Genomic DNA, 27,679 nt, shown 5'->3' with positions numbered 1-27,679 from the left:
TGTTTGAAAAGATTTTTTTTAAAAAAAACTACTTCTGAAGCACCCAATTATTGTCCTCAGCTTTGGTGATCAGACCTTTGGGCTCTGCAGGATCAGAGGTCCCTGACCACAGGGGTGTCCTGAATTGGCAGAGGATGGGCTACTCTTCATGAAATCGTGCAAAGACAGAGCTGAAAGATCCTTGGCCTGGTCGTCTTTAGCTCCCTGATTTTTACAGATGGGGGAACTGAAGCCCAGAGCCATTGCAACAGGGCGAGGTTATGCAGGAAGTCGATGGTAGAGCCCAATCTCTTTACCCCATATCCAGCAGCCCTAACAACAAGGATTAGTACAGCCTCCCTCAAATGGGGTCCAGAGGCTCATAGACTCAAATCCCAGGCTGATTTTTGCCTATGTGGGAACCTGCATTTTTCTAAAAGGTCCATATCACATTCTAAACTGGCCATATGACTCTAAAAATATTAGGAACCACAGATTGAGAAGAAAGTAAAATGATTCATGCTGGGGGGAGGGAAGGGGAAGTCCCAAGGTCAGGGTTGGGATGGAGGTATGAAACAGAAATCGGAATTGTTTTTGTCAACCCCTTCTCCATCCCTTCCACCCCCACACCCCAGAATTACTGAACTATTCGAGTTCCCCAAAAGGCCGTGGTCACTCTGCCCCCGCGCAGATAAATTCTCCTGCAGCAGGCGGGGTAACTGGCAGAGAAGTTGTCTCCTCTTCATCATCTGAGGATCTGATTTCTTAAAGGCGGTGAAGCTCTGAGAGGCAACGCCAACCCTGCAGCCGAACTACAGACGGGTGGCCCTTGAGCAAAAGCTAACATCGTTCGGGTTCTACTGATAACCTCCTCTCTCATGACAGGCACACTAGGAATTGCGGGGCTTGCACAGCGACCTTTGTTGGAAACCCGAGTGTCTATTCCAGCAGGGTTCCTGACCTTGGCCCGCATGCTTGATCCTGCCGACCCAGTCGGGGCTGCTTCCTTCTTGAGTCTTCCTAAGGCGCCCTCGGGGTGGTCCCGGGACAGCCCACACAGCCGATGCCCCAAACCTTCCCCGAGTCCCCTCGGCACCTCCCCTACCTTCCCGGGTGTGCCAGAGGCTAGGCGGGTCCGTCAAGGTGACGTGATGCCATTGGCCAGAGCTGGGCGAGAGGCGGGGAGGGGCGGGAAGAGCCTGGGGGCGGGGCGGAAAGGGAGTAACGGGGCTGTGCCATTGGCCGGAGCGAGGCGAGGGGCGGGGAGGGGCGGGCCTGACGCTCCAAGTCCTGGAAGACGGGCAGTAGGCGCTGCGGAGGCATCTCGGGTGACTGCGAGGGCAAGGCACCGGCAGCCGGTTCTGCACTGCGCGATGAGTGGTCGGTGAGTGATGCATGGGGCGTCCGCGGAACTCCGACCTCCCTCCACCGCGCGAGCCCAGGACCTTCCCCAGCCAGGGGCTCTGGAGTCTAGGCACTTGTGGCTGCTTCGTGCTAAGTCCCCTCCCTCTGCCAGCCTGGCACTTTCTGGGCCTCTGGCCCAACGCTGAGAGTGGGCACTGCGCCAGGCACCTGCTCCAATGAGAGGACACTTAAGGAGCTAGAACCTGAGCGAAGCAGGTGCGTGCGCGGCCGCCGGCTACACCTTTGCCCACCTTGTTTCATCTTGGCCAATATCCTGGCAGCATTGATCTTAGAATTGTGGGGAGAGGCTGGAAGTGCCTCAGCCACAACCCTCAGATTTCATGAATGGAAGACCACGAACACCGAGATAATAGCAGCAGTAGGGCCTCACAATCGCTATTTACAGAGGATTTGCCTTGTTGTCAGACCTGTGCTAAGAGTTTTAGCACAATATGTCTCTCACACTTCCCACAGCCTTGATACTTTCAGTGTCCTCATCTTCAGATGAGAAAACTGAAGCTTGAAAAGTTACAGAGTTGTCTGGTTTTACCCGGATGAGTCAGGGATAGGGTCAGAATTTTTAGCCAGGGCTTATTATGCCAGATTTCTTTCATTTCCCCCAATGACTTCAGCACCCTGTTTGCACCGTGCTCCTGACTGTCCCGCACTTCCCACTCTGGACAGATGCCTTTTTTTTATTAATCTGTCGCAGCCCTGGGGGAGGGCTGTGTGTGACCTCTCGCACCAGGGTTAGTCCTAGGCCAGTGACAGTGTTTGCTTAAAACACTGAAAAAGCTCTAATAACCCACTTCACAGAGGAATTAAGTACGGTCATAACAGGTGAGGGCTGGGAGTCTGGAATTTGTGCCCAGAAATGGGGAAGGACAGGGCAGTCTGGCACGCTGCAGTCCATGGGCTGCAGAGTGGGACATGACTTAGTGACTGAACAGCGAGTTGGACTCCAAAGCCGTGCACTTACACTTGCAAGAAGGACCCTCACAGGCTTCTCTGTTCTTTAACTGCTCACGGCACAATCAAGATTTGTTGGCAGAAGCCATGAGTAAACAATAACAACAACTAAAATGCCGATCTGCCTGCCTCCAACTCCCTGGAGTAATTCCTGAGCTGCTGCCAGCAGGGTGGGAGGTGCTAAGGAGGGGGTGACGGATGGGAGGGAGAGGGGAGGAAGGGGAAGGAAGAAAGAGAATATGAATGCCTTAGCCCTAGGTCAAAAAATTGCTGGCCAGAAGCTGTTACGGGTCGTGTTTCACTGCTGTCAGTACATTTTCATTAGTTTTTGTCATTATCCCCTCTGTGCGTAGTGCTGGTGGTTCAAGACTTTGCAGGGAAAGTGAGATTGAGACCACAGATTAAAGTGTCAGTGTGAAAGCAAGGGTGGGGGTGGGGGGGGATGAGGGGAGGGGAGGGGGTGGGGGATTAGGGAGTAAGATGGGTGGAGCCATGTATTTCCACCAGGAGACTCCAGCGGGTGGCCTGGAGAATGGAGCAAAGGTCCAGAGTCCCCCTGGGTCAGGGTCAGCTGGACAATGACCCGTAACAACAGAATATGAACAGAACTCAGGCATGTGTTATAGTTCAGGTTCTATAAATGCAGAGGCTCAAAGGGGAGGCTCTGACTATGGGAGCTACAGAACACACTCTGGACTGGGCCCTGGTTTTGCGAGTGAGTTCAGCCAAATACCATGGCTCATAGACGCTCCTGCTAAGGACCGTCATCCTCTCTGAGTACCATATTCCTGTATCAGAGCCTCACTGTCCCTCTGGAGCCCTGGACTCCATTCAGACTTCTGCTGGGAACTTTTGTTTATCATGGGTGAAGCCCATCTTACCTGTTCCCTCACTCACCTTCACAGCAGTCAGTGATTCAACTGAGGAATCTGAAGGTCAGAGAAGGAAAGGGATTTGCCTAAGGTCACACAGCTACAGAATCCCAGTTCAGTTCAGTTCAGTCATTCAGTCATGTTCGACTCTTTGTGACCCCATGGACCGCAGCATGCCAGGCCTCCCTGTCCATCACCAACTCCCAGAGCTTACTCAAACTCATGTCCATTGAGTCAGTGATGACATCCAACCATCTCATCCTCTGTCGTCCCCTTCTCCTCCCGCCTTCAGTCATTCCCAGCATCAGGGTCTTTTCAAATGAGTCAGTTCTTCGCATCAGGTGGCCAAAGTATTGGAGTTTCAGCTTCAGCATCAGAATCCCAGAGCAGAGCTCTAAATCCAGATTCTTGCAAAGGCTGGTGGTTACCCTGCCACAGAGTACACTGAAGAAAACATTTTCAAGTTGTTTTAAAGTAAATCAAAATCAAATGGGAAGCGGCTGCACTTTCCGAAGCTTCGGCAGATTTCTCACTCCTGTTAAAGGGGAACTTGCATTCGGCTCCCTCCTGTTTTTGGCTTCTGACCTCCTTCCCCAGGATGCACTGCTGAAAGAGATTTGGAGCCCCTTCCCCTTTCCTTGGGCTTCCCAGGTGGCTCAGTGGTAAAGAATATGCCTGTGGTGTTAGAGACGCAGGTTCGATCCCTAGGTTGGGAAAATCCCTGGAGGAGGAAATGGCAACCCAGTCCAGTGTTCTTGCCTGGGAAATCCCATGGACAGAGGAGCATGGTGGGCTATAATCTATGAGTTCACAAAAGAGTTGAACACAACTTTAGTGACCCAACAAGAACAACAACAGCCTTGCCTGACCTTGGAGGGTAGAAGTGAAGGTGTCATACAGCCCCATAGCTGCAGAGCTGGAAAGAGACCTAAAGACACTCTTGTCCAGCTGCCTGGCTACAATCCTGGCTAAGCTGAGGCCCAAGAGATGCAGCAGCATGCTGAAATCATCAGCCAATGCCCGAGCAAAGCTCACACCTGCCTTCTCTCTGGGACGCCCCCTTGCCTCCTCTTTCTTATTGCGACGCATTCAGCAGAAGTTCTTAACCTGGACCTAGGGATCCCGGGGCACATGGATAAGGGTTTACCGATCCCCTGCAATGGTATGCAGATCTCATGTGTGCATGTGTGCACACTCACGCGCACACAGGCATTTTTCTGGAGAGAGTGTGTTAAGCTTTCAAGAGACTCCAAAGGGATCCATGACCCATGGTTCTGAGCTGAACCGAGTCTTGCAGGAAGCCGCCTTCAGCAGCTGCATGCGGTACGCAGGTGTGGTGCAGTGGGTAGCGCTGGCTGGGGCGGGAGGGCGCGTCAGGGAGCAGGGGGTGGGGGCAGCAATAGAGAGCGTCAGTGCTGCCCCACAGCACTTGGCACTTAATAATAGGAGGGCCTGCCCCTCTAACCCCAGGCCAGAGGGATATTGGTCAGTGATCATTCTGAGTAGCTATTTGGCCCAAAAAGCACGGCTGCAAGGATTCCTGTTTCTATGAGTGTGTGCTCAGTCGTGTCTGACCCTTTGTGATGATATGGACTGTAGCCCACCAGGCTCCTCTGTCCATGGGATTCTCCAGGCTAGAATACTAGAGTGGGCTGCCATTTCCTGCTTCCTCCTTCAGGGGATCTTCCCTCCCTAGGGATTGAATTCTCATGTCTCCTGCATTGGCAGGCAGGTTCTTAACCACTAATGCCACCTGGGAAGCCTTCCTGTTTCCTTAGATTTCTTCTTCCATAGGCAAGGGGCGGGTCCAGTTTGAGGAGGAAGAGGTGTATGTAAGGACTTTGGCCAGGGAGTACATATATGTGAGAGGGAGCAGGAGGATTGGAAGTGCTTTCTTGCCCCAGGTTGCCATGTTTTGAAATCAAGGACAGAAACCGGAGATCTGGCTGCAGGAGTCCGGGTGTAGCACCACCTCTAAGTGGGAGCTGTCAAAAAGCTTATGAGAAGGGCCAGGCTGCCTAAGTGCAGAGGGCTCGGCTCTTCAGAGGAAGGTCAATGGTGTCATGGAGGACTGGGTGTTGGGATGGTCTGAGCGAGAGAGCTGGTGGAAGGCCAAGACTTGGGGGAGGAGAGGATACAGTAAAGGTGAGCCAGGGTCAGAGGATGGACCCAGGAGAGGGTGGTGAGGAGAGGTGCCAGGGGCTCTGCAGTGGCCTCTCCTGCTCTGCCCGACTCCAGCTGGACTGCACAATGTCCCCGTGGGCTTCCCGGCCACCAGGGCTGGGGTGGGGAGGGTGTGGTCAAGCCCAGGGTGGGGTGAAGATGGAGGAGAGAGGAAGAGCCAAGATAGCAGTGTGGAAGGGGACGGGAGCTGCAGCTGCTGTGTTCCTGCTCACCACCCGCATCCCAACAGCTGGCTCTCTTGGCAAAAATCTGTTGCTTGGGAGTGGCCTGTGTCTGGCCAGACCCCCTATCAGGGGCAGCTGGTACCAGCAGGCACTACAATTTCTTCCTTGGCCAACTTCCTGCCATTTGCTGGCTAACAGGTGCTCTCGAGGGCCCATTTAAAGGTTCATTGTTTTCCCTGCCACCTTCCTGCTGGCCCTGGCTGGTGATCGAAAGTTGTAGCCTTGGGCTGCAGAACAGGGGCCTCGGGCTTCCCAGGAATGCATGGCAGTGTCCCAGCACCTGCTCTTTTCTTGAGAACCGCCTTCCTCCTTCTGGTCTGAGTAGCCTGGGCTCAGAGGCTCCCAGCCGTGCCCCTCACGCCCTGTCCCTTTTCTTTGGCTCATCGTGTCATGGTCCTTAACATATTTAAATTTCATCCTGCTTGCCCGCTCCTGTATTCTTGGCTGGAAAACTCCATGGACAGAGAAACCTGGTAGGCTACAGTCCGTGGGGTCACAAAGAGTCAGACACAACTGAGCACTCACGCAAGGAGGAACATCAGATTCGTAATTTTATAAGACGTAAGAGCAGAGGTTACCAAGCGTTCAGATTTCACACACATCCTCAGCACATTTTAATTTGCACACTGATAACATTTTCCTTCTGCCAAGTGAGGACAATGACCATCTATTGTTGCCACAAGTTTATGAAAGAGGGGGCATTGTGGCAAGCACATCATCTTGAAATCAAAGGCTTTCCGATGCAGTGGATTTAGCCTCAGGAAAACACCACTGCATTAGCCTTCTTTTTCTGCTTCAGACCTTGGCCCATAGGAAGTGGGCTATAGTGATGGCCTGAAGAGCCATCTGCCTTCTCCCAGGATAACCGGCTCCACAACCCCAAAGAGGAAAGATGGTCCAAACCAGGCAGCTGAAAACCTCCAGTGGCCTTTGTTCCAAACGAAAGACCAGGGACAATGGGGAGGGCAGGCAGCCGGCCCACTGTCCTCACGGCCCCTCCTCACGGCTGGCAGAGCAGCTACTGAAGTGGAAAGCGAAAACAATTCCCTGCCTGTTCACTGGGACAGGTAACCATGGCTGGCTTGCTGCCCTGGGGCCCCTCCTCTGGGGACAGGGAACCTGGGCTGCAGCCTGAGTCCTTGGATTGGGGACAGAGCCTCCTCCAGCCAGGGAAGCAAGAGTGGAGCCTGATCTGTGTGCCCTGGGGCCTGGGGGAGGGGAGCCAGCCAGGACAAAGAAAGCTGGGCTCCAAAGAGCCACAGGGCTTGGCCTGCCCAGCTGCATCTCACTCTGTACTTTGCAGACTGCGCCAGGGCGGGGGGCCAGCCCACCCTCTCCCCGACCCCACCCTCGACCAGAGCGGCCCGTTTGTGCATTAGGCTTCTCCTGGGGTTTTATTGAAAGATAAGATCATGCTTTTTATAAAAGGTAGAAAAACATTCTATTGGAGTTCATTAATTCCTGCCCAATGCATGAGGACAGCGAGTGTTTAAGGGGAGGTTTCAGGAACATGTTCCAAACAGAGAGACATCTCCATTGGCTTTCTTCCTGGGCCTGTGTCCCCGCTCTCTCAAGCTCTCATTCACGTTATCTGTAGGGTGCCTCGTAGGTACCCGTGCAGCTCACTTGAGAACTGGACAAGACCCTGGGAATGAAAACTGTCTCAACCTCCAGTCGGGTAAATGAGGCACAAACACAGTATCGGCATTTGGAGTGGAATTCTAAAGTGACCCCAGCGCTCAGGTCTGGAATGCAAGGAGATGACGGAGTGCCCAACTTGGGAGTCACGGGATGAGACATGTAAGAATCAGAGACCATGAGAGTGGCTTCAGGCCATACGCATGATGGATGTCAGAGGACACAGCAGTTTATGGTTCTCTCAAAGAAGAGACGGTTTTTCCCTGGGGTGGAGGCTCCCGCCCTGTAAGGCTCAGGCCTCGCCCAGCAATTTGGAAGCAGCTTTGTTGCTTCCGCCAGCCTTCCTCACATCCCTCCTTCCCTTACTTGGGATGGTGTCCTCCATTCTCTTTCCCTGACACAGAAGCTGTTTACTCAACAAGCCACCTTCTCCTTTCACTTCGTTCTGTGTCATCTAGGATCCTTCTGCACTTTGCTCCTGATTCCCTCTGAGCTGCCAACCCCAGCTGGTGTCCCTCAGCTTGTTAATCGTGTCCTTTAAATAAGCAGGCTCTCTAGGGTAAAGTGTATTCCAGAAGCCCAGTGCGGAGAGCATCTCCTCTGTCATGCAGCACAGTATTATCCAGAGATGGAAGATCCCCTGGAGGAGGGCAAGGCAACCCACTCCAGTATTCATGCCTGGAGAATCCCATGGACAGAGAAGCCCCGTGGGCTACAGTCCATGAAGGTCCTGAAGAGTCAGACACGACTTAGCAATGAGCACACATGTGGACAAAGCCATGGATGGGGGCTCTCCGCCACCCACCTCACCTTCAGCCAGAACACCCCCTTTAATCTAATCTGCATAAATATTCCATTTGAATGAAGAGTTCCACAGCTAAGAAAATTTCTAACTCAATGGAAATCAATATTCTCATTGTACAGATGGAAAAATCAAGACCCAGAGAGGAAAAAGCATGCAACTTAAGCTATATGGGTTTTTAGCAGCTCCCAGCCCAGAACACTTTAAGAAGCATCTTCTATTAATAACTAATCACTGTTTAGAAGAGAATTCTCTTAGAAGAGAATTCCACTTAGAAGTGTCCCTACTAAATAGAGCAAAATGGGCATATTCCTCGCAGGCTGTGGAGAGTGAAAGCATGAAGTGTTATAAACTGTCATGTATCTGCAAGCTTTACATATATATGCATATGCATGAGTGCTAAGTCGCTCAGTCGTGTCCAAGTCTTTGCAGCCCTATGGACTGTAGCCCACCAGGCTCCTCTGTCCATGGGGATTCTCCAGGCAAGAGTACTGGAGTGGGTTGCCATGCCCTCCTCCAGGGGGTCTTCCAAACCCAGGGATCAAACTGGGCATCTCTTGTGTCTCCTGCATTGGCAGCCTGGTTCTTTACCACTAACACGACCTGGAAAGTTAAAAAATATATACACATTCATTTTTTAATTAATTTATTTATTTTAATTGGAGGCTAATTACTTTACAATATTGTAGTGGTTTTTGCCATACATTGACATGTATATTCATTTTAATTGAATTATTTACTGCATTAGAATAAACTAGATTATCCTGCAGTAACAAATCCCTGAAACAGAGAGGTTTATTTCTCTTCCCCCATCCACATCTGTTGTGGATTGGCAGAGGCCTCTGGTCCCCAGAGATACTCTAGGACCCAGGCTGACCATCAAGAAGCTATACTAACTGGGTTATATGGCTTTCCGGGTCACCATGGCGGGAAACAGGAGAGCTGCCGGGCCACACGCTGGCCCAGATGCACTGGCCTGGGAGTGACACTCAGCACTTCCATTTGCAGAGCTAGTCACATGGCCCTGTGGCTGCAAGGAGCTGCAAGGGAACTATCACACGGTCAGTCCAGGGGCAGTGATTGTCTCCACCACAGTCACCCAACTTTAAAATGAACTATAATCTGTAAAAATCCAGATTTCTGGCTTCTCATGAAACACCAGAAAAGCTGCCCCGCCGGAAGAAGAATGTGTCCCTAAGCCCCATAGACTCCACTGACCAGTGTCCCTCAGCCAAGTCACGTCCCTGGCCCCTACAGACTTTTCCATGATTTATTCCGGCTGTGTATACACAACTCTGGGAAAGTTGACTTTGTTGGACTTCATGAGGCTTTCTGTACTCATTCAATAATTTAACAGCCATTTATGAATCTCCTGCAGCATGCAGTCTTGTGATCTGTGCTGGAAACAAGCGGTGAGGCATAAACATAACATCTCTGCCATGCTAGGCTCCTGCTCTTCTGGGAGAATCAAAGCGAGAGGCAGGTTCTGTGACGGAGAGCGGGGCACAGGTGCTGGCCCAGAGAGGAGCTGATGGCTGGAGGAGGGGCCTGATCTGGGAAGGGCTTCCTGGACAGCTAAGGGCAGAGTCTGGGATGAGGACGATGCTGGATTCTGAGAGAGAATGGCCATAAAAGCCCAAAGGGAGGACAAAGCCTCGAACCCATTAGGGGACCTGAGAGCAGCTCAGGCAGCTGTGCTCCAGAGCAGGAAGTGGGGAGGAGTGAGAGAGAAGCTGGCTGCAGAGCAAGGCATGAGGGAAAAAAAGCCCCTCGGGTTATTTCTGGGTAAATCCAGCCCTTCCCATTATTAGCTTGCTTAAAACAAGACAGTCGGGTCACTGACCCAATAGGAACAGGAACAGTGTTGGCTGAGAGACTCAGCCTTGCCCCGGGCTGAAGCCAGCTTCTGTGTTGGTAGCATTTACGGAAGTACCCGGAAAGAGAAGCTGGCAGGTCAGTTTTTCCACAGGAGAGCTGAAGTGCTGAGGAACTGAAACCCTATTTTGAAATAGGCCAAGGAGAAGGCTGCTGAAGGCCCCCAGCTCCAGGGCCCCACGGTGCGAATGCCCCATGCCCTATGGAGGCAGGGCCGGCTGCGGCCGCAGCTGGGAGTCTGCCCCATCTGCGGGCCAGTTTGCCACACTGCAGACCAAGGCAGAGGGGAGGCGTTTCGGGGATGACTCTGATGTCACTGGGAAACTCACCACCCCCAGATCATTCCCCTTCTCCGTGCCCACCGTGTGTCCCCTGCCGCCAGCATCGGCGCTCAGGGCTGATGTGGCTGCAAGAAGGCTGGCTCTTCCTGTGTGTGGGAGGATCAAGCCAGCAGGGAGACAGTGTGCTGGGCTAGTTGGGATCAACGCCCGGGGCACAGTGCGGCGAGGTCCTCCACGCAACAGCAGTGGAGCAGGCCCTGAGCCCCACAGTAGCACTGGCACGCACACAGGTCAGGAAGATGTGGCTGAACCAGGTTTGTGTGAACAGATGTGGAGTGTTCTGATTTTTTTTTTAAGAAGCCAAAGGCGCTCCATGATGTGAAAGACATGCTGTGTGCCCTCCCAGGTCTGTGCCACCTTCCAGGGTCGCTAAACTCCTCATTCCTAGCTGCACCTTGGGAGAAGGGGGGCAGAAGCAGGATCGAGGTGAGAGTGTGTGTGTGTGTGTGTGAGAGAGAGATGCTGGCTTAGAGCCCAAAGCGCAGGGGCCGTTGATAACAGAGCACTTGGCCAGAATAATGCAGAGACAGAAAAGAGTGGGAATCTATGCACAGGATGCCAACAGGATAGAGAAAGCTCTAGATTTACCCTCCATGAAAGGAACCCCAGAGGGTTTGGGAAGCTCCACAAACATTTCCAGGTTGTGAATGAGAAGAGACAGTTTCATGGATGAGTCTATGAACAGCCCTGTAGGGCAGATGTTACTTCACGCGCCAAAGAGAAAATGAAGGGTCTGAGGGTTTAAGTCACTGTCAAGATCAGTATAGAGAAGGGCTGAAAGACCAGAGTCGAGGGCTAGATGCTTGTGATCAGTGACTTTGCCGTCGACTCGCCGGGAATCTTAGGTGAAGCACGAACTTCTGTCCCTGTTTCCCCATCCGTGAAATGAGTATTCGACGGTCCTTACCTCGTAATAGTACTGTCAGGAATAAATAATTCATAGAATACTCTCAACGGCCTCCGGCATGTAGTGACCATGGTACCAATTAGCCTGTCACTAAGAGGGCTGGCCCAGGAGTGCTGACCCCAAAGGCAGCAATGGGGCAACCACCCCGGGACCCTTGGGCATGGTCAAGAAAGGCTCAGGGCGACTTAGAGGTCTGAGGGAGCAGCGGAGGTGGAAGACATCATCCAAGGTGCCCTTAAAAGGAAGAGGATGTAGCCTGAAACACTTAGGAGAGCGATCTGATTCCTAGGGGTTGTGAAGAGGTTTGGGACAGGGGCTGAGCGGTAGTTCCGACCTTGCCCTGCCCGGGCTGGCGCATGTGGGCGCAGAGTCCCATTAAGTCCTCGGGCTCTGACACTTCAGCCACTCCGTGCCTGGGCGTGCGGGATGCGGTGCAGTAGGAGTAAGTGGTCTCAGGCCTCTACACCAAAGCTCTGGCCCCACACTGGCTGTTGCTCCTCCTGGCTTACCCGTCTGTGGGCCCTTCCTTGTCTACCTAGCAGGTAACTTCCAAGTCTGCAGACAAGAGAAGATGAAGGAAGATTGCCCCCCCAGCTCTCACGTGCCCATCAGCGACAGCAAGTCCATTCTGAAGTAAGTCACTTGTGTGCAGAGAGGGGCCTCCATGCCCACCCTCCCCATGGCCACGCCCCTGCCGGGGGCAGCCTTGGTGGGAAAGGATTCTGGGCACTTTTAATAAGTATGATGGTGGGCCTGCCCCAGGGACAGTGATGGGGGTGCTTCTTCCTGAAGTCTTTCTCTTTGGAGATCAAGGATCAAGGTATGCATTTGACCCCCACCTCCCTAGGGCCCAGGAAGGCAGGAAAGTGTGGCTGCCTATTGTGACTCTGCAGAGATGGCATTTAATTTATTTAAAAACCAGAGCAACCCTAAACTCATATTGTGTTAAACAGTTCATGGAAAGAACCCTCAAAACTGGTGTTGAGTTTTTATTGAAAAAGTATATTTTATTGACATTATGATTTAATTCTGCTTCCTTTTATTTTATTTACTCCCTGTCTGTCTCATGACAAAAAAAAGAAAAACTGGGAAACTTTCCAAAGTTCACTGCTGAACTAAAGAAAAAATCTTTTTTTTTTTTCTTTTCATTTTATCTTATTTCTTATTTCGAGTCCTGAGTCCAAATATTTTCTAAATTTAGTCAGCTCCTGTCTGTTGTCCTGAAGGCAAACCAAGTCTCCTTAAAATGCATTAGCTTTTACTGAGGACCTGGCTCCTAGGATCGTCCTTCCGGAGACCCTGAAAAAAGCAGTGCTGCCTACAAGATCGTTTCCTGATTTATATTTGATAATAAGAACAATGAACAATACTAAATATTTTGAAAAAGTCATAATAGTAACCCTAATGTGATGAATTCTAAGTCGCTTCAGTTAGAGATCAAACCCCCATCTCTTACGTCTCCTGCATTGACAGGCGGGTTCTTCACCACTCACGCCACCTGGGAAGCCCTATTATGTGTAATGCATATATATACACATATATCCTATTAATTATGTGCTATAAATATATTCTAACAAAATTGTATTCCGTGTTCACACACTTAGAAGCACACTGGACATGCAGTATTGAATCCTGCATTGTTAATACCATTACGTTGTAAAACCTCGCCAGTTCCCATCATCCCAGGTCACACGGGGCTGTACACCAGAGCAGCAGAGCGTGTTTTGCTCATCCAGGCCCTAGATTGCTTGCGTGAAAGCACAGCCCGAGAGGTTCTAGAGCCTCTCTTTCCAGCAGGGAGCCACCAGCCACAGTGGCTGCTAAGCACGTAGCCTGTGGCTGAAAGGGTGTACTGAATATACAAGGAGCTCCAAGTGGCAAACATTTCTTACAAAATAAAACAATGAACAAAGTCTCATTATTTAATAGATTACATGATAATATTTTTGATAATAATTTCCCCTATTTTATTTTCCTTGGTAACATGACTTCTGTGGTGATTTAGTCCCTGAGTCACGTCCAGCTCTTTTGCAACCCCATGGACTGTAGCCCACCAGACTCCTCTGTCCATGGGATTTCCCAGGCAAGAATACTGGAGTGGGGTGCCATTTCCTTCTCTAATGGGTCTCCCCCAGCCAGGAATTGAACCCGGGTCTCCTGCGCATCTCCTGCGTGCAGGCAGGCAGGCAGATTCTTTACCACCTGACCACCAGGAAAGCCCGATAAGGCTACTGGGCCATTTAAAATCATGGGTGTGGCCTTCATGTCTTGTCTGTTGGACCGCACTGCCTGCAGAGCCCAGCTTGGGGGCCGCAAACAGGAGTCACTTTCTCTCTGCCACACCTCGGCCAAGGCACAAGCCGTGGCTTTCCCTTTATTCTGGGGAGAAAGCGTTTGGATACAGTAGCCTTCCTGGGGCCTTCAGGATCTGACCCTCGCAGCTGTCACTCTCATCCCTTGACCACGTCCAGAAAGTCAGGAGGAAGAAGAGACAGACATCTGTGCTGGTACTCCCACAGCAGCCACCCCAGACCCTTACAGGAAGTCATATGGGGGGAAAAAGCGAGCTTTTAAAAAGCCAATTATCCAAGCCCAAGTGATTTATTCTGAGGAGGTGACTCAGAAGTAAAGTGTAGAGAGATTGTCAGGAACTCTTATCTATAACAGTGAAATTGTGCAAACACCCTCAAAGTACAGCAGTGTGACCTGGACCCCTCTGTGAGTTTTGCTTCCTTCTCGGCCCCACCTCAGGCTTTCCAGGAGTGCTGGCATGTGAAATTCCCTAGAAGATTAAAAGACATGTGTCTGATGGCAAAGTCTAGCCTCTCAATGGAATATATATTGTTGGCAAAGCATGTTCCCCATTTTATAAATGAGGAAACTGAGGCCACCAAAGCCAAATGCTTTATCTAAGGCCCGGCCACATCCCAAGATCACATGTGTGTCTTTTCCTTTTCAGGTCAGAGCTCTTAAGCCTGCTGAAAACCTACAACTGCTACCATGAGGGCAAGAGCTCCCAGCTGAGGCGCAGGGAGGTGAGGCCACTTCTCTCCTTTTCCACAGGTCACCATTCATCCTGGCTGGCCAAAAAGACTTCGGCCAGTCTTTTTTGGAACTGCCATATACCTGTTAACCAAGGGCCATTCTTTATACCTGTTAACCAAGTGAAGGGATGTTTCCTTCACTTTAAGTGTCCAGTAAGGATAATGAACTGTCAGGTCTCCCATTCTCTGAGTTGGGGACAAAATTATCTCCTTTGAGGTCCCTGCAAGGGGTCCTGAGGGTCGGACCATCCCCAGGAGAATGCAGAGCCGATGGGTTTCAAAATGTGGGTCTTCTCCTTCCTCCTGGGACTTTTGTCTCAGTGAAGGTCAGGATTCTGGGGTTTGAAATCTTTGAGATTTCACCCAGCCCAGTCCTTCCTCTGCCCGTCCTTCATCACAGGGCCCTGGTTTGCCCAAGTTCACAGCAATCCAGGAGTAAAGGCAGAGCCTCTCTGCTTTTCAACCAAGAGGAGAGCCTTGCAGCAGAGGAGGGCTCCCGGCTCCCCAAACGATGCTCACAGGGCCGGGCAGGTCCAAACGTGAAAAGCAGGGTGGGCGTGGTGAGACAGGACATCATCAGCCCACTGGCAGGCCACCGCTGCCTGTCAGATCCAGCCCAGGGTAGCCGCGTGGAGTTCTGGGATTGGGACACCCAAACTCTTCCTGATTTTTCAAAAGAAGCTAGATATCCGGAATTTCATGTGGAATTTCCAAACCTCAAAACACTATGTGAGCTAAACAAAGCACATCTGTAAGCCGAACATAGCCCATGGGCACCAGCTGAACTCCAGGGAGTGACCAGCATGGCCAAGGCTCAGGGAGCCGCTCACCAGGCAGATTAAGTAGAGGTGGTCTTAACCACCATCCAGAACTTCCAGATCTTTCACAGGGGAGCCCTGGTTGGGATAGTGGGACATTTGAAAAAGCCAAATGGGAAGTCTTATCGTGATCATGGTTAAGCTTTATTTTGGGGGTTACCACGGCTGAGATCCCCTAGACAAGGAAATGGCAACCCATTCCAGTATTCATGCCTGAAAAATGCCACGGACAGAGGAGCTACATGGCGGGTGGAAGTCCATACAGTCACAAAGAGCTGGACATGACAGACAGACTGAATACAGGGTTGAGATCGTGTTGGCTCTTGGACTTTCTGCAGCCCATCAGTGTCTGAGAAGGGCCGGCAGACGCCTCCCACCCTCCTTTTCTCGGGCCTGCTGAATCAGAAACTCTTTCAGCCTCCCAGCTGTTTTGACAACTCCTCCAGGGAATTCTGGTGATGGCCAAGTTTAAGAACAGCTAATTTAAGAGCTTGATCTTGGCACTTGGGATTCCCCAGGACATTCCCCTCTTTAGGAACAGCTGAGTGGGAAGAGGGACTGGGAAGCCCCAGCCCTGTTTGTGTGATGGGACAGTCCCCGTGGAGGAGTAGAGGACCTTGCATCAGGAAGAGAAGCCCCTGGGGTTCCCCAGAGGCAGGAAGTTAACATCCCACAGGCAGGGATTTTCATTCTTCTAACCCTAAAGCAGGTGGGGGGGTCTGCCTTGATCTTCTTGGAGCTGGAAAGTACTTTTCCTGAAACTTCTGAAGCTTTAACCATCCAGGTATGCCAGCCTGAGGGAGTGTATGTCTTTGGAGGTGACCGCCACCATCGAGACAGGTCACTGGCTTGGGAGGCAGGGAGTTCTAATACTGAAATGCATGACTGGTTCCTGGATCACCACGTCTCAGAGTGACTCACCCACACCCAGTGTCGGGGCCTCTGCAGTTCCCCAGATCGCTCACCTGGGGCCTTCTGGGCCTCAGGGACTCGCTGTCCTCATAACTTGCCACAGGGCCACCTGAGATTGGCCTCTCCTGGCCCTGCAGGCCCCAAGGGCAGGACAGACAGGAGGAGCTTGGCCTCAACTCTGTTCATTGTAGTCCTAGAACTTGATGAGGGAGGAGGGGCATTTTCCAACAAAGAAACCGAGACTCTTAAATGAGTCTCTGGTCCATGATGACATTGAAGTAAGTCAGAGATGCTGGTGTGGCTCCAAGACCTGAGCAGAGAAGTGTATGATACAGTGAGAGCAGGGTCAGCATTAAGCTCTGGAGACCTTTGGAGGTCTCTGTTGGGGATGGCTCACCAGAGCTTAGAGACTCAGAGGGTTGTTCATTACCTGTGATCCCCAGGCTCGACCCCCAAGCTAAGCACAGGGTGCTCAGCATCAGGTACCTCCCCACCCCTATGGTCACCAGGCCTGCCATGGAGCAACCTCAGCCTGGCTGCTGCAGTTGGGGCACCTTCTCTTCCACTGTCTCACCCGCAGTCCCTTGAACTTAGAGAGATGAAAGTTGTCAATGGGCAGGGGCTGCACCTGGAACAAGCGTTTCCCCATGAACTTTCCCCCAGCTTCTAAAGGGCTAGGAGCAAAGGATTCCCAGTGCAGTAGGCTGAAGCACTAGCTTCCTTCTTTGAAAACCTTGCCTTTAGGATAGGATAATTCTGCTTGTTTTACAATGAAAAGTGGGAATAACCAGGAGCAATCTGAGCCTTTTGGAAAAATAGCAAAGCATTTTAACCAGGCTGGTTGGTTCCTGTAGAGAATAATGGACCACCAGGAAATGCCAGTGGGCAGCTACATCACTGCTGACATTATGAGCTAGAGGCCTTAGGTCCCTGGGGTCACTGGGTGTGGTGTGCAGCCAACTTCCAAAGCCAGCCTCCCACCTTGCCCAGCGCTCAGCTCTAAATGGACGCAGAGCTCCCCCTGGTGGCCTGAGCACATATCACACCCAGTGTGGGACCTCAGCCCCTGAGCCACTGCATTCTGCTTAAGAGAAGGACCTTCCTCCACCAGGGATCCCCTTCCCCCTTACAATGATCCCCCTTCCTCTACGGCCTGAAGGCCGGAATGACAGGGGTTGACAGACCACCGGCCCCTGGTGAGTACTAGGCCCGTGTTCCCTGGGAGTTTCTGAGTGCTCCAGGCTGCCTCTCCAGGTGGGAGGGGCACTCGGGTACCTTCCCTGGCTTCAGTGCTGGGTGGGAGAAGAATGAGACTGCTCACTAGGGCCTCACCAGGAGCACTTTCTGTTAGGCTTGGAGCTCCTGTCCTCAGGAGCTTGGGACGCTGCTGGAGACCACTTCCCCCAGAACTTTTCTGTTTTCTTTTTAGGGGGTACCTCCTGAAGGTGCCGTTAGCTTCTTTTACATCCAGGAAATAGAGAAGTCCAGAGCCCAGGGCTCTCCGGGGCCCTGTGTGATCTCCCGAAATGCAGCAGTGTGATTTCTGAGCTGGTAGGATTAGCAGCGTCATCCTCATTTCTGCCGCTTCGCTGTAAGGCTGGCCCAGTGAGCCCAGCACATCCCATCACCAGTCACACACCCCCCCAGTAGGTCAGCCCTACTCATCACCTCCTAAGGAAGTTCCAACCAATGCCTCTTCCACACATATTTGCTGCAGAAGGTCAGGGACCCAGAGGTGTGAGCCAGCCAGAAGCACGGCAGGTCATGACCGCTGGGAATTCGTATATAGTGTTCATAATTCCATCTCTGAGTTCACTTGTACTGTTTCCCCAGTCACTGTAGAATGTGAAGGATGGGCCTTGCTGTCCCCACTTTACAGATCAGGAAACTAACCACTTGTCTGAAACGTTTTCTTTTAAAATTTTAAATTATCATTCTAATAATTTTTTCTTAATGTATGGTTTACATTCTGCCTCCTCAGAGAACATACAATAAAGAGGACTGATGAGCGCCGTAAACGTCCAAAGCGATTTCTGTAAATATTTTAAAGTTGAAGGAAAGAAAGGGCGAAAGAGAGGCAGGGAGGGAGAGTAATTTGCTCGTCCGCAGAGCAAGGAGGTAGGGGAACTGAAGCGGGCCTCCAGCCCGCCCGTGGCCCCAGCTCTGTCATTTGCCTGTCCGTCCTTCCCACCCTGACGAGGGCAGCCAGCCTTGGCCTGGCCCAGGAGAACCCAGCAGCAGGCCTCGGGCCTGAGTCTTCTGATTGCTCTGATGCCCGACCTCCTCCCCGAGGAAGGCAGTCTGCCCCCTCCCTGTTCCTCATGCTCACCCCCTTGCTTGCCAGACGCCTCTGGGAACTGAGGTTTGCCAGGCTGTGGGGACCCAGGGCTGGGGGGGGCACCCATGGACATGTGGAATGAGGCTGTGGTCCCTGGACCCTGCCGTTCACCCCACGGATGAGAGGCCCTGGGTGAGGCGGTGGGGGGTGGGAACGAGTGGGGACAGAACCGTGTGGTCTGGCGTGCGGTGCCCTGCAGGCTGGCCGGGGCAGCTTCTGTCTTGGCCATCAGCGTGGGGGAATGCTCCTGGGGCCACAGCAGGACTTGCACGGAGGGACCCCTGAGGTTCCCTGGGAAGCCCCAGGGACAGACCCCTGAAGCACAGCAGCTGCGTTGGTTGAGCCCCTCTGTTTGCTCATTGTCCCTGTGGGGGGACTTGGGAGTGTCCAGGGCTAGGCTGTGAAACCATTGAGGGCCAAGACTTTGATTTCTCCTCTCCCCCAACCTTCTTTGTTTCCCCACCTGTGAGACCACCAGAGAGGCAGCAGCTGCTCCACGTGTGGGCTCGTAACCTGCGCCCCTGAATGCGTGCGGGTTTTAGCACAACCTAGGAGGCAGGTCTCATTAATCACAGCTTACCCAGGAGAAAACTGAGGAACAGACATGTTAAATAACTTGCCGAAGGTGATAAGCCAGTTAGGAGAGCCACAAGTGGGATAGGCTGTTTTTCAAAGAAGGGGTCTCACTGCTGCTGCTGCTGCTAAGTCGCTTCAGTCGTGTCCGACTCTGTGCGACCCCATAGACAGCAGCCCACCAGGCTCCCCTGTCCCTGGGATTCTCCAGGCAAGAACACTGGAGTGGGTTGCCATTTCCTTCTCCAATGCATGAAAGTGAAAAGTGAAAGTGAAGTCGCTCCGTCGTGTCCGACTCTTCGCGACCCCACGGACTGCAGCCTTCCAGGCTCCTCTGTCCATGGGATTCTCCAGGCAAGAGGACTGGAGTGGGGCGCCATCGCCTTCTCCTAGGGGTCTCACTACGACTTGCCAAAGCAGAGAGCCCCTGCAGAGAGGTGGTTCCCTCCCAGAGACCTGCCAGGGGCAGTGCCCAGCTGGGTTGCGGGCGGGAGTGGGGCGGTTGGATAGGAAGAGGAGGTGTGGAGGAAATGCAGACCTGTGTGCTATTTACAGAAGGCTTTATTGGGGAGGCGTCAGAGTTCATGGATCACCGGGAGGTGCAGAGAGAGAGTTCTGAGGATGCTGCTGTGGCGAGGGCTTGTGGGGGAGCCCGCATCCTGTCCAGGTTGCCCAGAAGCCTGGGAGCACTGGTGCCAGTCCCTCGATGTTCTCTGCAGAGAGTGTCCTGGAGCCTTGGCATCACTCAGCCTCCCTCTGGGGGTCCCTGGCGCCTTGCCACTGTCCGTCTGTCTGCGAGAAGCCCAGGGATCAGCGGAGGGTCCAGTCCTCCTTGGCACATCCCTTTTACTTGGCTGCTTCTCCTGAGACTCCCCAAAGAGCCAGTCCAGGGGGTCCACAGTGCCAGTCCTGGGCAGGGAGGGCTGCTGGCCAGTGAAGCGAGTGGTGATGTCCTGTAGAGACCCAGTGGGGCAGCTCTTTGCACAGGAACGGGCTATCCGGTGGGGTCTGCTGGTTCGCACCCTGGCTGCGGCCTCATCCAGCACTGAGGTGGGCTGTGCCAACTGACAAATGGACCTCACGTAGTCATCCAGGCTGGGGGAGGCGGGCGGTTCCTCTCCAGCCCCTCCGGGTAGCATCTCCTCCGAGGTCTCCCGAATTGTGGGCAGGAGGGCCACAGAAAGCAAAAGCCGGGACCTCATGGCTGCCGGTGACAGGGAGGCAGCAGCCTGTTGGTTGACAGAGGGCTTGGGTGAGAGACTGCTGGCCATCCTGACACCCCTCCCCTGACCCCTCCCCTGTCTGAGGTCGCCTGGGTGAATCAGAAGCCTGAGAGCAGTTTAAAGTCTGCAGATCCAAGACCAGGCTCGAACTCCTGGGCTCTGTCTGCTAACATCCCTTAAGGCCCTATCATTACTGTGGGTCAAGAGCCCAGCCTCGTGGGACTGGAGTCCGAGGAAACCTGGGTTCAAAACCAGACAGCCGTTCCCGACCCAGGGTTCTTTGGCAAAGTCACCTCTCCAAGCCTCCACTTCTCCGTAAAATAGGGTTATAAATACACCTCTCCAGGGTGCTGGGAAAACATATGGCACGTTCCCCTCGGGGAAACGCCTCTGAATATAAAGCCTCCGCAGCTGTCGCCTCCGCTGTTAGCCGCACCCTGGTCGCTAGCCCGCAGTGAGCAGGGCACGTCCCAGGCTGAGAACTGCCCTCAGACATACCCAACGCGTTTTTGTTTTACCTCAAGCCGGAGAGCAGTAGCCCTCCCTTACCTGTAGCTGAGGAAGTCTGGGGGTAGCAGGGGAGATGGACGAGCAGGGAAGTCCTCAGGAAGCGCCCAGGAAACTCAGGGCCAAGGGCCCAGGGTCGAGCAGTTGGAGCCGGTGTCCGGAGCCAGATTCTGCGAGAGGGACAAGGAGGACGACGCTCCGGGCCTCTGTCCAGAGTGAAAGGCTCCCTGAGCTGTCTGGCAAGCCTGGGGCCTGGCCGCTGCTTTTATAAACCTTTCCACCGGCAATCAATTACTGTCACACGGGGCCAAAAATAGCAGCGCTCAGGAAGGCTCTCAGAGGAAAACAGCTTGGCGGGCGGGGTCTGGCCCAGCTGCCAGCTCGGAGCAAGTGTTTGCGCCCGTGGGAGGTTCTGGGAATGTTTACTCCACAGGGCAGGGGTGGGGTAGCCTCAGCTCCTGGCCATCTCAGGGCACTGGGAGGGCCAGGGCCTCCACTGGACCTCCACAGCGGCCCCAGTCTCCGCCATCTCCACCTGGAAGCGTTCTTTGGTACACCTTACACCAGCACCCCGACACCCCACGTCACTCTGGCCCACTGCTGGCTCTGGCTGAGCTCCAGGCCTGCACCCACAGGGACCCCGTCAGACACAGCAATGTGGAACTCAGCCTGGAGATGGCCGAGGCCGGGCTTCCCTGGGCTTGCTGAGCCTTGGGCTATGCCCACCTTCCTCTGGGACCGGGGGCAGCCTGCGGGGTCCTGGTCTTGCTGCTTCACAGATGAGGAGCTGTCGGATGAGAACGGGCTTGTGTATTTGTTCCTGGCTATCTAACCAGCACACCTCTGCAGCAGTGGCTATTCTAGGTAGAGAACGTGGCAATGAGCGAGGCATTATGTCCTTCACCCAAAATGCGGTTCAGGTCTTGGCTTTCAGACTCAGCTTCAGACACCACTGTCAGATGTTGACACATTGCTGGAGAGAGCCTCCGCTCACCAGGAACAGCTCATGTCCACCTGCAGACATGTTTATCCATAGATACCCGCCCCACGGCGGACTCTGGGTGGAGGAACATGGAAAAAACCATAGCCACAGACCAGCTGATGCTCTGGGGCAAGGCTGGGGCGGAGTCTGTGAAGCTGGACATGCTGAGGCCAGGCCTTCAAAGACAGTTCTGGGGACCCCACTGTGAAGAAAGATGCAGGGGCTTAGTCTGGGGAAGCGAGGGGCTGGGGAGAGCTGCTGCCTCTGAGGTCAGGGCTGAGCCGTGCTGGGGACCAGCTGCCTCGTGTGGCTCATGTCTGATGTCCCTGCGCAGACAGCAGGGGTGCCCCCAGCCTGAGCTCCCCTTCCCTGGATGGAGGGAACACCCTCCTGGCCTGCAGCTTTCTCTGATCTTATCAGAGGAAACCCACAGCAGAGGAGGGGACCTCCTTCACCTCCCACTTTGGGTTTTCTCACTGTCCTCACGGGACCTCTAACTCCCTGAATCCATAGTCTTTGCTTCCAGGGACACGAGTCGCCTCTCTGTGCAGCGTCAGTGGTTATCAGCGGCTCTGGCTGTTTCTGTTGCTGTCACTTGTTTTTAGCAAATGGTGCAAGGCCGTTCCAGAAAGTTATGTGTATTTTTGATAACCTTGAACAGAAGAGAACTATTTTCTTTGTGGATGGCAGGGTGTTTTTAAAATGTTACTAACTACCATGAGATCAGTACTGCAGGACAGCCCTATAAGTGTTGCCAGGGATGTGAGACTCCCACAGGGTCTCTGTTCTTACAGTTTTCAGTGCCAACAAGGAGAAAGAAATGGTGTTGATGAATCTATAATAGAATGGTGCTTGAGAGAGCACTGGGAGAATGATGTTTTAAGTTCATTGCCAAAAGACCAGTATCAGAGCAGACTAGGAGCATGTAGCTGGGGAGACCTGACTCGGCTGAAGGGTGAGGCTGAGAAGGTTCCTGGCAGGTGCTCTGAGGGTACAGACAAAGCAGCCTGGCCAGGAGCACGTGTGGGCTTGATTAGCTTGGCACAGGGAAGTTGGAGGTGGTTGTGTGCAGACAGAAGCCTGAAATAGGTCAAGAAACAGAATCAAGGACCCACGGGGAGCAAGTGGGAGCTGGCTGGGAGTGCTTCTGGAGGACTCTGTTGATTAGGACCTCAGGGTTTGGCAGCAGATGAGTGGCCATGCCATCTGCAGACCTTGGAGAATTAGGGCTGGTCAGGATCGCCGGCTGGGAGCTGTTGCAGATACTCTGAGTGTGTGTGCCAGTAGTGGGGCACAGGACTGGCCATACCCCAGGTGGTGAGGAAGGCAAGACTGGCCTTCAGGAAAGAGGCCAGCTTGGAAATTGGGGGTGGGGACCATGCTGGTCCTGCTCAGCCCTAGTGGGCATGGGATCCAGTGCCCTTGGCACATTCCCAGTAGGAGCAGGTGACTATGGGCCCCCTGAGCAGGCGCAGCGCCGCACGGAAAGCTGTCCCGTGTCGCACCGGTGTCTGCACAGCTGTGCTTCCCTGGAACGTGTTTCCTTGCCACTGTGTGGACGTGCCTGCCGGACGGCAGCTGCGTTCCTGTGGGACACCTGACTCAGCGCCCTGCCCCAGCCCCTGCTCCCGAGTGGTGGAAGGGCACGCCTCAGGCTTCCTCTCCAGCCCGGGCCTCGTGCCTTAGAGCACAGAGAAATTCGTGGGCCTTCCCCTGGAGGAAGACGGGACCCTAGGGATGAGAGGCTGCACCTGGAGGCCTGAGTGCACAGGGGGGTCCCGTGGGCGGGGGCTGACTTCTGAGGTGGGTGTGAGGGTGGTCAGTGACCCCTGAGTGAGGCTGCTCTGAGAGGAGAGGCTGAGCGTGTGGGTCCCCACAGGAAGAAGGGGCTCTGATCATCGAGGGGCTCCTCAACATTTCCTGGGGACTGAAGCGGCCCATCCGGCTCCAGATACAGGATGACAGGGAGCGCGTGCACCTCTCCTGGACACCCGGACAGTCCAGCTGCCATTCGTGAGTGTCCCGCTGGGTGGGGCGGGGCCCAGTGGTCTCCACGACAACCTAAAGCTACTGCTTGGAGTGTGCGGGGCCAGGAGGTTGATCTCTGTCTCTGAGTGAAAGCCCCATTTCTGTTTGGGGCAGGAGGTGGGAGGGTAACCCACCCTCAACCTGGTCAGTCACCCCTTGACTGCCTCAGCCCAGGACCTCAGCTGCCAACCTGAAGCCTCACCCCCAAGTGGTTCTTCTCCATGACAACCAAGTCACCCCCGACCCCCTCCTGGAGAGCGATCCAGGCTGCCCTCACCTCCACTTGTGCTTCTCAGACGTTCCTCGTCTGTAAGAGAAAGAGGCCTCTGTCTGCAAGCCAAGCCTCTCAGTCTGTTCTGTCCTGAAACACACAGGTTTAGCCTCCAACGGTTCTGCTTTTATTTCAATATCAGAATTTATTTTTACAAGTTTATCAGAATTTATTTATATCAGATTTATTTGAATATATTAAGAATGTTTTGATAGGGATAAAATGGTTTTCTACCTGTCTTAACAGACGTTTGCCTGTTTCCACTTCACACCCAAAGACGGGCAGCAAGCTGCTGAGTTTTGCTTGCTTTCACACATAATAAATCCTTCTAAGAGTCGGAAATTCAAAACGTTTTCCCCTTCAAAAATGCAAGTAAAGTTGCTGCTCTCGTGGCCCTCTGCACGCCGATGCCCCTGGCTCATCTCCAGCTGTCCCTAGTCACTCATACTGGATTTGGGCCTTAGAGCTTCGAGTTTGGACGGGCTCCTTAGAAAGGAGGGTAAAAGTGGTCACAAGAGCCGCCTCAGACAAGGCCCCTCGGAGGCCCCTCGGTGCCGGCCTGGCTCCTCTGTCTCCTCCTCCCAGGCTCCTTTCCCGGTATGGCTACTTCCCATTACACCCATCCCTCCTCCAGTCCAGCGCTGGCTGCCCTGGCTTGGAGTCCACCTTTCGCAGGGGCCTGGAGGTTAGCCCCCTCGAGGGTGCTGCTGCCCTCCTCCCCCGGGCCAGAAGGCAGCCCAGAGAGCCCACTTGGCACACAGCCACAGAAGCCAACCGCCTCGGCCTGGTGCCCAGCATGGGTCTGTGTGTGTCCCTCTGTCCGTACCCCAGGGCTTAGAACAGGCCACGCAGGTCTGCAGGGCAGACTCCCTCTCCTTCCAGCAGACACTGGCAACCTTTTGCTCTTGTTTTTATCTTTTACGTTGACAATGTGTGAAATCCTGGCCTCAACTCGGCCTGTCCTGCTTCTGGCCTGTGTCTGGCCCACAGAGGCAGCCAGCTTCCTTTTCTTTGATCTGAACTACCCTTCTCTGCCAGCAGCCCTCTCAGCACCATGACTGTCTCTTTTCAGGAAGGAGCCACCTGTTCAAGATGGCAGAGTCACTGCCCAGGAACCCAGTTCTCAGGCTGGGCCCCAGGAGGAGAGTTCCAGAGACAGATCAGGTTGGTGGGGCCTCAAGAAGCCCGCGACCCAGTCCCACTCATCTGGGGTGGGGGTGCTGGCTCATGACCGCCATCTCTGGAGATGAGCTTTGTGGAGTAGCAAAGAGTGGCCTTGTTTGCCTTCACGAGCGTGTGCGCTGAGCTGTTTTGGCCGTGTTCGACTCTTTGCGACCCCACCGGGCTCCTCTGTCCATAGAATTCTCCAAGCAAGAATACTGGAGTGGGTTGCCATTCCCTTCTCCAGGGGATCTTCCTGACCCAGGGCTGAAACCCACATCTCCTGCAATTCCTGCACTGCAGGCAGATTCTTTACCAATGAGCCACCAGGGAAGCCCAGCCCCTGCTAAATCTCTCTTCAGCCCAAGGTATTCTTATTGACTCCTCACCCAAGGACAAGGAAGCAGAGGCTTCCAGAGGTGATATGGTTGTCTGAATCCCTGCAACGTGCTGCCTTCTGAAAAGGAGAACATCTGCAGAGAACACGGCTCTCACCTGGCCCTGCAGGCCTCTGGGATCTCTCCCCCACCTGCCAGGATCCGTGCCTGGGTGTCTGTCCTCTCTGCACCTCCTCTTGACTCAGTGAAGGGCTTGTCCCAGAGGACAGGGCTGGGGCTGTCAAAGTCCTGCTCTGGGTCCCTGGAGTTGGAGGTCCAGAGGCTATGGCCGTGTGGCATGGTGACACAGGTTATCTTGTCTGGGGGTCACCTTTTCTGTCTGCAAAGTGGGTATCACACTGGCTGGACCCCAGCCTCCATCACAGGGACAGTGCTCACACTGCCGTCTCCCGCAGCCCAGGGCGCCAGGGAGCCACACTTCACGCGGCACCGCCACAGAGGCTCTTCTGTCACAGCCCCTGTCCTGAGCCTGACCCCTTGCCCATTTCTTGCCACAGAGCCAGTGGAGGAGGACGAGGAGACCCCACAGCTGCTGCGCACCAAGAGCGATGCGGCCTGTGTGATCCAGAGGCGGCCCAGGAGCCGGGCGCCCGGCGAGGCCCAGAGGACCCGGAGGCACCGCTTCTCCATCAACGGGCACTTTTACAACCACAAGGTGATGGCCCGCCCGGCCTCTCCCTGGGCCCCGAAGCCAGGCTTGGGGAACCAGCCCCAAGCGCCATGCACGCATCGCACCTTCCGTAGTGGGGCCCTCGGTGGTCACGCCTGAACTCACCCTCAGCAAAACTTGGACCTTCCCTAGTGGGGCCCTCGGTGGTCACGCCTGAACTCACCCTCAGCAAAACTTGGACCTTCCCTAGTGGGGCCCTCGGTGGTCACGCCTGAACTCACCCTCAGCAAAACCCGGTAGGCTTCCCAGGCGGTGCTAGTGGTGAAGAATCCACCTGCCGATGCAGAAGACATGAGACACAGCCTGCATCCCTGGAGGATGGCGTGGCAGCCCACCCCAGTATTCTTGCCTGGGAAATCCCATGGACAGAGAAGCCTGGGGGGGCTACAGTCCAAGGAGTCGCAAAGGGTCAGACCCAACTGAAGCGACTTAGCATGCACAGCCCTGGTATACAGGTGAGGCTGTGCCTGTGTCCTGATGGAGAAACAGGCTGAGGAGGACAATTGTCTTGCCCCAAATAACATTTCACTTCCTGACCACAAAGCCTGTATTTTTCCCATCACACGCTCACTGTCAATTCATTCTCACAGATTGCATGAATATTTGGAGAATGATGCTACATTTGTCTTCAACAAGTCACTTTTCTATACGGTTTCTCCCCAAGGTCGGTTTGTTGTTTCACGGGAGTGTCATGTACCCTGCTGTCACTGTCGCTTGGTAGATTAAGCCACCTGGGTCGGGTGTGCCCCGGAGCATGTGTGATGGGTCCCAGAGAACTCGCACAGCTCCTGATTCCCAGCACTTACCCTTTTGTCCTAGCCTTTTGTCCAAGTATGTATTGTACTGACCTCAGGAAAAAGAGATCTCCTTCCCCTGATGACATCATTCCATAAACAAATCCAACTGTGAAAAGGAGAAGTGGATTGTTACTCTAAATGGCACCCATGGCAGTGTGGGTGAGGCCCGGAATGGGGCGTCCTGCCATAGAACACATCCTGCAGCGCTGGGAAGCTGGAAGCCAGGGCTTCCAGGCTCAGCAGCTGCCCTTCCTGATAGGTGGTGGGTGACTCATGGGATGGGGAGCTGGGCGAAGGGAGGTCTTGGGTCAGATCTGAAGCACAGTCACACAGGTGAGGTCTGCTCGGAGCCATTCAAACTACTCTTGCGGTACCCTGCACTTGGGGATGAAGAATTCAACAAGGCAGGCTGAAGGGCCCCCGCTCCATCATCAGGACCTCCCTCCACTCCACACTAGCTTTGCAGGGAGTGTTACTGAGGAACAATAGGTTATCTTCACTAAATCTAGGAGGCTGAGTGTGTCGGTCACTCAGTCATGTCCAACTCTGTGACCCCGTGGACTATACTCTGCCAGGCTTCTCTGTCCATGCGACTTTCCAGGCAAAAATACTGGAGTGGGTAGCCATTCCCTTCTCCAAGAGATCTTCCTGGCCCAGGGATTGAACCCGGGTCTCCTGCACTGCAGGCAGGTTCTTTACCATCTGAGCCACCAGGGAAGCCCAAATCTAGGAAACCAGAGTATTTGAGAGTAGTTTCCTCAC

At 53.8% G+C, this 27,679-nt stretch overlaps 2 protein-coding genes across 5 annotated transcripts in view; one reads left to right on the top strand and one right to left on the bottom strand.

Moving 5' to 3' along the window:
* The first annotated feature begins 1,282 nt into the window (after positions 1-1,282).
* The window catches only part of RASSF4 (Ras association domain family member 4), a 33,920-nt gene continuing 7,523 nt past the window's right edge, over positions 1,283-27,679 (top strand). For 2 of the 4 annotated variants that reach the window (XM_059882485.1, XM_005226559.5), the window contains exons 1-6: positions 1,283-1,363; positions 11,735-11,828; positions 14,155-14,230; positions 23,472-23,605; positions 24,964-25,055; positions 25,948-26,105. In XM_059882485.1, coding sequence (XP_059738468.1) covers positions 11,767-11,828; positions 14,155-14,230; positions 23,472-23,605; positions 24,964-25,055; positions 25,948-26,105 — 522 coding nt within the window. In that variant the 5' untranslated portion in view covers positions 1,283-1,363; positions 11,735-11,766. 4 annotated transcript variants of the gene reach the window in all.
* On the bottom strand, positions 19,424-20,848 carry DEPP1 (DEPP autophagy regulator 1). The gene is made up of 2 exons (NM_001046515.2): positions 20,653-20,848; positions 19,424-20,109 (listed from the first exon to the last, which is right to left on the bottom strand). The coding sequence occupies exon 2, from the start codon at positions 20,080-20,082 to the stop codon at positions 19,456-19,458; it is 627 nt and encodes a 208-aa protein (NP_001039980.1). The 5' UTR covers positions 20,083-20,109; positions 20,653-20,848; the 3' UTR covers positions 19,424-19,455.

This window comes from Bos taurus, chromosome 28 (assembly GCF_002263795.3).
Source record: "Bos taurus isolate L1 Dominette 01449 registration number 42190680 breed Hereford chromosome 28, ARS-UCD2.0, whole genome shotgun sequence".
In the NCBI taxonomy this organism is placed as follows: domain Eukaryota; kingdom Metazoa; phylum Chordata; class Mammalia; order Artiodactyla; family Bovidae; genus Bos; species Bos taurus.
The sequence above is the reverse complement of the archived record's forward strand: the minus strand, read 5'-3'. Positions and strand labels throughout refer to the sequence as shown.